The sequence below is a fragment of the Planococcus citri genome, chromosome 1, assembly GCF_950023065.1.
Source record: "Planococcus citri chromosome 1, ihPlaCitr1.1, whole genome shotgun sequence".
Lineage (NCBI taxonomy): Eukaryota > Metazoa > Arthropoda > Insecta > Hemiptera > Pseudococcidae > Planococcus > Planococcus citri.
In genome coordinates this window covers 40,579,820-40,592,012 of record NC_088677.1, presented here as the reverse complement: position 1 = coordinate 40,592,012, position 12,193 = coordinate 40,579,820, and the positions used below count along the sequence as shown (strand labels likewise).

At 33.8% G+C, this 12,193-nt stretch overlaps 1 protein-coding gene across 2 annotated transcripts; it reads left to right on the top strand.

Moving 5' to 3' along the window:
• The first annotated feature begins 3,640 nt into the window (after window positions 1-3,640).
• LOC135831927 (uncharacterized) lies at window positions 3,641-6,551 on the top strand. 2 transcript variants are annotated; one of them, XM_065344792.1, is made up of 3 exons: window positions 3,641-3,961; window positions 4,502-4,830; window positions 5,325-6,551. In XM_065344792.1, exons 2-3 carry the CDS (start codon window positions 4,503-4,505, stop codon window positions 6,257-6,259), a joined length of 1,263 nt encoding a protein of 420 aa, XP_065200864.1. In that variant the 5' UTR covers window positions 3,641-3,961; window position 4,502; the 3' UTR covers window positions 6,260-6,551. The 2 variants fall into 2 exon arrangements, with proteins under 2 accessions (XP_065200864.1, XP_065200863.1); XM_065344791.1 differs by having other exon boundaries at window positions 3,647-3,961; window positions 4,492-4,830.
• The last annotated feature ends 5,642 nt before the right edge of the window (window positions 6,552-12,193 follow it).

The following is a 12,193-nucleotide window of genomic DNA, read 5'->3' as shown; positions in this document are numbered from 1 at the left end:
GTTTGGAATATAAGCGTGACAAAATAAAACATGCTACCCCTTTGGAGGAAATTATAACTTTATTCGACGTACCTACCTAGAGATAGAATCAAGGCAAATTTATAATTAAATGATCGATATAATACGCTACCTATGCTATAACGTAAAACCTGATTAACAATCGCACGGAGGAATTTATACGCAATTCTGCATACTTATTATAATTACAGCCAGGGTTATAAATTGTGATCTGGATATGAATTTTCATCGGTAAAAGCTCTTTCTCTCCGAAGACCAAATGTAAAAGTGCACGCACCGTTTAACTTTAAAGTGAAAAAGACTACTCAGAAATTCAAGTCACAGCTGTAGACAAGGAATAATTCTCAATCAAATTGCAATATTATTTGAATAGCGAGGTTATGCCGAAAGAAGAACGCGTATGGAGAGATACAAACGATTGGACTTTGAACGAGCTTTTCAAACTTCTAATTGGCTTGATTCTTTCAAACTTTGAAAAAAATTTCGCGACCGCTTCTACAAAAGAAAGTAGTTAATTAAAATACTGCATTTGAGTTACTTGTACGAAGGAAAAAATATTTTTCAATTTTTACGACCCTTCGTACCTAATAAAAAACTGAAATTCTTGTAAAAAATTGAAAATAATTTTTTGTAGGCAGGTACATATAATGTTTAAAATTATACCTTTTTTATTGCTTAAACGGAACAGTGCTTAACTACAACTACGCACTTATTTCAAACTAAATAAATACCTTCATAATAATCCAACTATTTGAGTACTTTAAGTAGGTAATCTTACAATGTTCTGTAACGCTTGGTTGATAATATGTGTTAAACGTCTCAAAAGCAACCAAATTGTATTTATGATAAAAATGTTTGGTAAATATCCCAGATGAAAGTTCCCTATTAACTATAAAGGCTAACAAGTATCTCGTCCCTCTTTCGAGTTCGATAGGGCACCTACTGTATAATTGTTTACTTTCCATTAGAGAAGCAAGATTCTATGTAAGCAATTGGTATTTGTTCAACTTACCCTCTTCTGTAACCCACACCTTTACAATGTTCTATTTGTAGGTACTTCCAATTAGACTCCCTATTAGAATTAATATAATTACATGACGGATTTCCTTTCCCTTGCGGGGATACGAAATGAAAATCTCTTGACGAATCAAAGGAAATAAATTTAAAGTCGTTTTTGTCGTTAATAAATTATTAAATTTAGTGCCGCGAGATCGAATAAACATTTCATACATAAACCTACATTAATTAACGTATGCTGTTTGTTCTTTCTAATTTTTCCTCGTTAGGTACCTACCTAGCTTTATAGAATAGTTTCGCCAGCATACGAGTCGTGAAATGTTTGTTTTCATCGCATCTTTGCCATCATGATTTCTACGCTTCGTAATGGCAGAAAGCATAAAATTACCTAGTGCATGGAATGAATTTCGCAAAATTTCGTAGGTACCTATTTATTTGTTCAATAAAAGAAATTTTTATTTTTTTGAAGTTTTTATTTAAATTTGATGTCTGTAGATAAGTACAGCTCTTTTCCAACTTCAACAACATTTTACTGCTGAAATACTAAGAATTTAGCCACCTATACAATATAGTACCTATATACCTACATGTCACATGTTTCAAATTTAAATGAATGACTGCCATTTTGATCACGCAAGAATGTTTTTAATATGTAAACGCAGACATCATCTTACTAGAGTGCTAATAAAAATTATCTATGTGATGTAATTAATACTCAAGCTAAATATGATTTACTTAAATTCAAAATACAATATATGTATATGTAGGTAAGTTATAGGTATCATGCGAATTAATGAATTGAATAAAATTGAAAAAATTATAGGGTGCTAAAATTGCTAAACGCAGGGTTGGAAGAACGGTGAAATCTCGTCTTCGTTTTTTTGTTCCTCGGAAAAGCCGGTCAAAATTGTTCACTGTTCCCCTGCGCAGTATACGTGCATTTTCTAACGAGGTCTTCTGTCTGTTCTCATTTCTTTCCCAAAAGTCTCGTTCATTGTTCCCATCATTAGAACTGAAAATTTCACGGTATATGGAGGGACAGTAAACCGAAGTTTCACATTTAGTCCACGAGAATTAGGGTTCCACACAGTGAATTTTGAGGTCGAAAACTAAAAATCGGTATACAGGTTCAGGTTCTTTTTGGTGTCCCGAGTAAGGATCTGATTCTGGGTTTTAAAATTTTAGAAATTGAAAGATTTTTTTATGATGTTAATTTTGACAAAGAAAAGAAAACAGGCCCACGTGAGGTCGAAAGATTTTGAAAAATTGTATTACGAGAGGCATAAAAAGTATAATTTCTAAAATTTTAAAAACCAAACCAAAAAACAAACACCTTGCATAAAAAACATTGTTTTTAGTTTCCTCATACAAAGTTATGTTTTTAGGCCTCTCAAAATCCAAGTTTCAAAAACTTTCTCCCTAACTTTGCTCAATCCAACTTGTTTCTTCTTTTGAAATAAACGAATTCACATTTGGGCCCCCAAAAATCCAAAACAGAAAATGAAAATTTTTATGAGTCTTATTTATGAATACCTAGGTAGGTATGATATCAATAGGTAAAAAATGATACTCTCTCAAAAACCCTTTTGTATATGCAGATCGGGCCCGCAATTCTCTCATTTCTCTCTCGTCTCTCGACGGCCCTGTGGTGGAGGAGAGGCGGGGGGGGGGGGGGGGAATCGCCAATAAATAAAACGCGGCGCCGCCGCCAGTGCCAGTCAATATCAGCTTCAGCGGCGCGCTGATCACACCGCTCGGCGCTCGCCGCGATCGCCGCCAATGAATTTGGTGCTCTGGTGCTCATCAACGCCGCAGCCGAAGCATTTTTTGATCAGCGGCAAATCTGAAAAAATCCCGTCCGGATTCTTGAAAACCTGCATCTGCCAGAATCCGTGTAAAAAGAACACAGTCATAACACATCTAATGGTACTTCCATAAAACCGTAAAACGACTAGTTAGATCGCTCATTAGTTAATAAGTAACAAAAATCTAATGGTAATTATAATAAGTAAAGTACCTACTCATGTTCATATTGTATGTCATAAACAACGGGGTACCTACGTAATAATAAAAAATGTATCTAAAGCATTAATCTTTGTTTTTGTGTATCATCCTTTCCTTAAGGTATAAAAAAACTAAAAAAGAAAAACCACCTGAAAAAATTAATATCAGTAATTCAGTATGTAGAGGTACGGGGGCCCAGAAATATCGGGTACCCCTAAAAAAGTTTTCTGCTAAATACTTCGGTTGGTCATAGTGAACGATAATAATGATAGCACATGATTGGTTGTTGGACTGGAGAGATAATATTCCACCAATCATATGCATCTATTTCACGTTACCAACCTATATTTTTAATGAAAAACTTTATTTGGGTTGGGGTACCCGATATTTCTGGGCACCCTGTACTAGGTACTTATGTTATTATATGTAGGTACTTCTTAAGATTCCTCGCTTGTTAAATTGAGTAATTTTGACTTTTTTGACTTTTGAGCGTCAGGTCAGCGCTCAGAAAGCGCGAGCGTCAAAGCTAAGCGTCAATGAGCCAACTCAATGAGCCACTATAAATCTATAAAATAATTAGCTTTGAAAACTCGAAAGTACAACGCATGCGCTCGCGCTCATCTCATGTTCGTACCTTCACACGTGCGCTGACTGGAAAATCGTCCTGTACGCATATGCGAGTTTGGTACTCACCCCACCAACACTCAGGTTACAGACGCAAGACTAAAAGGTAAAACAAACAAAAAGACACACACAGTCACACACACACTGTCGAGCAGTAATATGGAATTGATAAGTTAGGATTAAATCGTCGGATTGTCGGATTAGTTTCTATCAAGTAGTAATTAACTATTGTTTATAAATAAGTCGTCGCAGTATTCTGTTTTAGTCGTTGAAGTATATTCTGAAGTTATATTTTGAGGTAAGTGCTTGTACGTACCTACTTATATGTATTAGATAGAGTAGAGAAAGCCAGACATAAGATGAGCAACTGCAGAAATTTTCTGAAAATGTTACTCTTCTATAAATTCTTAGAATCGTATAAGTTTCTGATTGCTCGTTTAACTAGTTTAACTTGCCAGTATTTTCTTGACCTGAATCACGCAGGAGCACAATATGCTTTCTCCGGCTCATCTTATGACCATGTCCATGTAGCTTACAGGATAAATTGAATATTGATGTTCTGTTGGTTATCTGGAAGTATTTGAGCACTTTTTTTATAAGAGATGTTCATGTTGATTTAATTTTCGAATGCAGTATATATTCACTTTCTTCCTGATCTGTTGATAATAGGGCATACTACGGCATATGCTTCAGTATCATTGTAAACTTGACACTTTTTTTTGATATATTAAGCTGTAGCTGTTGTAGTATATTACTTAATTAATTCGTAACAATGTAACGCCATATTCTATTTGTACCCGAAAATTCAGAATCCTGTATTGCTTTTAGGTATAAACAGAATGGAAAACAAAAAGTTGACCATTGTAAAAGTTTACCGAGCGACGGAAGAAGATTGGAGAAATCCCAACATATATATCGATACCGATCCCAGTGATACGTCTTCTAACGAGTCCGAAGATGAATCTACCAATAAATTTTGTAGCCCATTGAATGCGTGCAAGGAAGTCTCTCGTGTAGAGAATTCTATGAAACGCGATGAAAAACAATTTCCGGTTGGAGATGTTGCTGAGATTATAGAACCTGAAACGTTATCTGCGAAGAATTCGGATTCTTTTCATGGATTTACGAACGTTCCTGAGCTACGGAATTCGTCTTGTAATTCAAATGGTACGAAATTTGATGGTGATATGAAAAAACAAGAAGATTCAAATTATGCTCGGAACTTATTCGAAACTACGGCTCGATTTGCGCGATTCCCGCAACGCAAATACGTACGAGGAAAAAGACAGTTAAAAGTGAAGAAAACTGGGAACTACTAGGAAATTAGCGATTTATTAAAATTTGGCGTTAAAATCAATCTAACTTATTAGTATTTCAAGTTTAACTTGACGTTATTATTTTTTTCTGTTCGTCAAGCATGGATTTAAATTTCTCGTACCTATTGTAATGATACTCTATAGAGTTTAATGATTTCACTCTATTAAATATTAAATATTTGGCGCGTTATAATTTAAGTATTCAATTAATTGTGTCTGTGTCTAGTGTCGCATCAACAGATCAGACGATTTTCATTAGTATTTTCTCTTTTTCTGTAACTGAATTTATCCGTGTTGTCTCTTCAATATAGTAATAGAATTTTTTTTTTTGATTCGTTATTTTAGGTTATTCTAGAAGAATGAGGTCTTTTTACAATCGTGATCGCCAGCACAATTCGCATTCGCAAAAGGAATATCCTAAACAATATCGAAAAGAGCAGAAGACGTATTCCATGTCAAACGATGTTAAACAACAAATCGCTGATTTAGAAAATAGATTACATGCGTTGGAGAGCAAATACCAAGATTTGCATAACTCAACTGCTGCTAATTTGGATGAAATGAAAAAGAGTTTAAATCTTGTAGATGAGAAACTTGCGAGTGATACTTCTAATAAGTTTAGTTACTTGCAGCATATGGATTCTTCAGAATTGGAGAAGGTCGGAAGCGTTATCGATGAAATGAAAATCGCAATCGACTATTACAGAGAGTTAAAAAAGCATGCTCAGCAGATCGACAAAAAAAGAGAATCGAACGCGAGTCATTCGGCAAAATGCACTTTTGAACATATTCCTCCGCATTCTGATTTCATATTAGATGAAGGTAATCGCGCTATTGTTTACGTCAAGTCGAAAATTTTCAAAGTAGGAAAAAACCCTAAAGCAGCATTTGGTATTTGGTGGTCGGTTGGACATAAGGGAAATACGTCTCGCGTAATCGATGATATCTCGGTGGCGACGGATGAAGATGATGTTAATCTGCATGCATTCATATGCGTTATGGAAACTGCTATTCGTTTTAAGGTGCAGCGTTTGTGTGTTATCACTGATACAAAATACATCATCAACAGAATGATCGGCGCAAAATCTCAGAAAGATAATAATGGATCACAATGGAAAATTCTTTCTACTCATCCAACAGATTTACAAAATTTGTTTTATTATGCATGCGACATGACGACATGGTTCTATGATATCAAGTGGTCTTATGTTGATCAACCGTCGAAACTGCCTGGTATGGTAGATGCGTTGGAGCTGATTAATAATCCTCAATGTAATTAGATATTGAAAACGTTCCTTCATTTTTTATGTAGTGTCATACGTCTGGATAATGGATTTTTCTATTTTTTTTTTGTATTTATACCTTACTCCTTTAATGTTGAGTTATTGAATTCGTTACTTATTATGTGTTTTCTGAATTATTAAGTTTTGCTTACTTACTCAGTGTATAGAATACCTACTTTTATATTTTCAAAGGCGTTAAAAATTATTGTTTCTTCGTTTTCGAAATTTTGCCATAATAGTCTGTGAATGTCTATGGGGGGAAACAATGATTATACACATTTAAATTACATCCATGATTATTTATTGTCAATTTTTAATTTTAACATTTGGTTGAACTTGCATGAACATACGTGTCGATCAAAAAATGCAAAAGTCTTAAATATAGAAGAAAGGCTCATAGCTGTGATTGCTTACGCAGCCCCAGCCATGAGAGAGAGGGGGTCGAAAATAGAGTCAATCGTCCATGCTTCATATTTTGTGCGCACTCCCCTACAAAGTTAAAATGGTTGGGACTGGGCACACGCTGATAAGCGGAGCCCATTAGGAAGGGCTTGAGAGGAATGAAAACCATACAGATCATTTAGGATTGCGCACTCATTAAATTGACCCATTTAGTACGTTTCAGTGGCGTAAATACGGGGGAAGGGTACAACCCCCCCCCCAAGAAGCCCTGCAAAAATGAATTTTTCGCTCGCAACGGCCGCGTCGCGCCGTCACGTGAAAATACATACACTTTCTTGTGTGATATCTTTATGTATTTTTATTTCAACCCCCCCCCCCCCCCAAGGGGTGTCAAGTTACGCTACTGGTCGTTTTGTTACACTTGTAATTAAAAGGGGTGCACACTTCCCACAGTGGTCTCAGAGACCTCCCTCCCCATAAAATGGTTGTAATTCAAGATCCCAAACCCATTTCCCAACAAAATCACAAAATTGTTCGGATAAATTATGATTTGAGGGTCGTAAATTTCAAATTTGGTAAAAAAAAAATACGTAGGGATGTTGAGTAGGGGGGCGGTGTGGGAGGTAAATTCGTACCATACTTTAAGTCACGTAAGCGTGTGATGCATCGATTTATATATTTTGAAGGTCGCAAATTTCGGATTTGATAACATTTTTTACATACATAGACATTAATAATGGTGTGGAGAAAGGGGTAAATTTGAAATTGGAGGCATATAAGCGGGTAATGCATCGACTTGTAGGTTTTGAGAGTCGTAGATTTTTAATTTGACAAAAAAACTACATATGGAAGAAGGGCAAGACAGTGGAAAGGAGGTAAATTCGAAATTTTGTCGTATTAGCGGTAGACGATGGATCGAAATAAAAAACATACCTACCTTGGATTTAAACCAAATCTACGGAGGTACCTATACTATAGGCTGGTTCAAGATCTGCATTCAGCTAATCTTACTTGATACTTGAATAGATTGAGATGGCAACTGATACCTAATTGATAAATGCCCAATGCTCTGCATCGAACAGATAATCGTAGAGTGCATAATGGAGCTGTTAGCGATAAAAATGATGAAATAATGTAAATAAATAATTATACTTTATTTATTTCAGATCTCTCTGTTATGTGAAAACTAAACTGAAATTGATATTCTCGATTCTTTCATTTATTTTTCATCAACTTGGAGCTTGTAATTCATAGGTACAATTTTTAATGCTTGAAGTTAAGTTTACTGATTTGAGGGCAGTATGGTCCTAGTAAGTTTTGTTGTTTTATAAATTCAATTGGGTTATTTTGTTTTGATTCTAAATCATTTTAAATCTGAAAACACCAAAAATGAAGTAATGAAGATACATTCAACTATAGTAAGTATGGTTTAAATCTAATTAAGAAATACTATAGTAGGTAATTAGGTTTAGCAGGCATGAGCCATGTAATTTGAATTTAAGTCAATAAGCGTTTCATCGTCATTTTTTGTGTAATATATGCTTCAAAGGAATTTAATTTCAGCCGTCACATTTTTTTCTCTACACCATCACTATTATACTTCGAATAACAAAAAGTGATATTAAGATCAACTTTGGTAATCGTGAAATTTTGAAAATGTAGGCTTCATTAAGTTAATTATAAGTTTTGAAGTTTTAATTAAATTTGCAATAGCTCGAAAACATAATAGCGTGTTTCTACTTAACATACGAGTTTTTGTCTTGCGTTATTTATACGTAATTTGACGTCAGAAGGTTTCAACGATTCGAGAAATAAAGGGCAGAGCGTTGCAAAAATGCTAGCAAATTTTGGTGTTATTATAAAAGCAGCTAGCTTCGACTTTTACCTTAAAGGTAAACTTTCTTCAATTAATTGACGAAGATTTTATACGAGTCCAATTTGCCAGTTATAAAAGGTGTTTATTTTTTAATGAAGTAATTCTTATGGCGGTAACTAAGTACCTATACCTATTTCTATGATTGTAAACATCATTCGTGATTTCTTTACGTAGGTACCTACGGATATTTGTTGTCAAATTCGGCTAATTTTTTAATAGGTTGTTGTGTAATCAAGCAGAAAATTTCACCTACCTACTTGAAATTTTTTAAAAAAGTTCAAAAATACGAAATTGTATCAGTATATAGAAGCAACAGCAAATTACGACACAAGTACATCCCAACTAACTTCTTAATTAAACTAGCTGAGCTTTCATCAAAGAAAGGTTAAGTGTTTCAACATAATGCATTATCCATCTGTTGTAATGGAATATGTAGGTAGTCCCATGTCAATTTGTAAACTTCAAGACTTGCTTCAAGAAGCTACGAATAAGTTTACTAAATTATCAAAGATGGTCTTATCTTATAGGTACCTACATTTGAACTAAGTATATATCCGATGCTTTGAGTTCTAGTTCGTTAATGAAGTGTATTATGATGATACCGGGATTTCAAGCAGCAAGAAAATAGGTACTTTGTCATTTGATCAACATCATTAATGCATACACAGTAATTTCTTCAAGTTTTTTTCCTGGATGAAAAATCTTGAAATTGGATTAATTATTCAAAAAGTGGCCATGTAAACAAATTTTCGGATACACGTTTAGATTACCTACTCAAGTCTTGACTGAGCTTTTATTCGCTTTTATAAATGATCCTTCTTATTTTTACAGTAATCTCCATATAAAGGGTGTATGCCGTATGGCTCCTATTTTTACTCCATTTGATGATGAATAAGTTCAGTCTTGAATTTATATTAATTTCGTGTTCCACAAAATTCACAACTACAAATACGTAGGTACCATCTTTCAGTAGAATTTTGTCAAAATACCTACCATTTTACATGAAGTATACTTGGCGTTACTTATTGTATGTAGGTAATTAGGTATGTACCTATGTATAAATGATCTAATTGACAATGTCAGAGCTCTTCTCCATGTATCTGTCTTAGACGATTGAATTTTACGTGAAAAATAAATGTATTCTTTGAAATTGTATCAACATATCTGTTCCTGGTCCTGGTGTAACATTACACCTAATTTTTGTACCTACATACATTTCTTCTGCAGGGAGAGGTCTGAGCATATCTTATCTAACCTGAACTTTGATCTGGTTTAATCAATCCGATCTCACCTGTTGGACCTGATCATGTATCAGATCTAATTCAATCAACATACTAATCTAATCACATCTGATCTGTACCGGTCAAATTGGACTTATGGAATGTCCGGATCTATGATCAGATCCGATCATTTTCCATCGGGTCCTTGAACTCTATTTCAATCACCTTATTGATTTTTTTTCTTTCAATTTTTAGTAAATGGTACAGTAGGAGAAGGAGTGCTTCTGACTTATGAGTTTATGTGAATGAAAGAAGTTGGCAATAGCTTGCGTAAAAGCTGCAGGGAAGTATGGATTGCCATGGTACAAGTTAGAAGCACAAATTTAAAAGACATTAGAGAACTCGTAAAAACATTTTATCAGATAGCCAATTACCTACTTACTCACTTGAAATTATTGTTATGAGTAATGTACCTAATTTTATTTGTATTCAGCCATAATGTTAATTCACTCGCAAGAATTCATTATATACTATGCCAATATTCAAAATACAAATCTAAATTGAAATGAGTTTTTTTTTTTTTTTTTTTTTAAAGAGAAAACAAAATAAAGAATTATTTTCTGCTTTTTTTTCGCGTGAGAATCCAAGGCTATTGTTTCAACTTATTGCTGTATTGAATTAATTTGAGATTTCATATCAATTACTGATCAGTGATCATAGCTGCTGAGAGATCACTGCTTGGCGATGCTTCGATATCGCGAATTTTTTCATTGAAATCACCACATTTTTTGTTGACAATTATTCTTTTTGTTTTTTTTTGTAAGCTTTTTTTTGGTTGCGGTAGTTTTGCTTTTCAAAAGTATTTTTGGTTGATATCGTAGGTTTTTTTTAAAAATTTATTTTAAATTACTGCAACTTTATTAACGAGAATTCGGGTAGGTATTAAAAGAACCAATATGAGTCCAACTCCAATTTCATACGCTGCATGTTGTAAATTAGGATATTATTTCAAAATACATATACCTAACGTAACGTCAGTGTTTTTTTTTGAAAAATTATTTTTTACCCCCTTTTCCCAATTTGAAAATTTATTTTCCCTCTAAACCACACCCCCTCCCGGTGAACATTTTAGAAAATGGTCATCTACAAAGCAAATCGATACATTTGAAGAGGCTGTAGACTTGTCCACGGAAATTTGCGTGCAATTCGTGAATATTTCCATTTTTCACCCTCAACTACCCTAAAAATGAAAATTGTTCACTGAGGTCATCTGCATCATATTCAATACCACTCTGCAAATTTTTTAGCAAATCGGTTCATTTGAAGAGGCTGTAAGCCTTGTTAATGAAAATTTTTATGAATTCTCATGCTGAAATTTTTGTTGACAAGGCTACAGTCTCCTAAAATGAACCGATTTACTTACTTGTGATCTTACACAGTGATAGCGAATACCTACAATGATGTAAGGTGGTCAAAAATGATTTTTGAAAAAATTGACGTTACATCTCGAAATAATCCGCTAATTTAATTTACACCACTGTACGAAATTGGATTCATATCAGTTCAGTAGTTTTCTTTCGGCACAAACATTTGTGATTTCAAAAATTGTCCCAAAATGATTAAGTATTTCGGGTACTTCTGTTTACATTATATTTCACCGTAGAAAGCTTGTAAAAATATCAAGTTGAAGCTCTCGTTGAGGCAAACATCAATAAAAATTCAGAATCATACGTCAATTCGTTCGCGAGAGCAGTAGTAAGTTGGTCGGTCTGTCATCGTCATCATTCTTTATGTTTTTAATTGTTATTTGTCAAACTTATTTTTTTTTTTAGCTTGGCGGGGCAGTCCGACCGGTGTTATTTTTCGGGTCATTAAAATTTTTAAAATTGCCATCTCCCTCAATAGCTTTTGTTTTTTGTTGAAAAATTTCAGAGAGTTTGCATACAAAGATACGTCAGAATTTTTAAAATACATGGGTATTCACTTTATTTTAATTTGTTAAATATCCAAAAATAAATGGGTAGGTTTTCTTCTATGATGAGATACGAAAACCTTGTCTCTATTCAATTCAATAATGGAAGTTTAATAAAACCTCATGGGAAGATAGGTAAGATTATTATTAGATTTTTAATATCTTTTTCAGATATTTAACAAAATTCTGAAAATGCTCAATATAAATGGGAAATTCAATTCCAATATACCTATTTATTTTAATAATGCCAATGGTTAATGGAGTGGAGATGTTGAAAGTTTTTTAATAAAATTGAAATGACTTTATGGACACCCCTGTATTCAATTTTGAAATACCTAAATGGAAAAAAGTCCCCACTTTAATGAATATCAAGGGTAATTAATTTACGTGATATGGTCGTTATGAGTAGTTGAGAACATCATTTTAAACGCTGAAGTTTAGAAGTAAAAATGAAAAGTAAG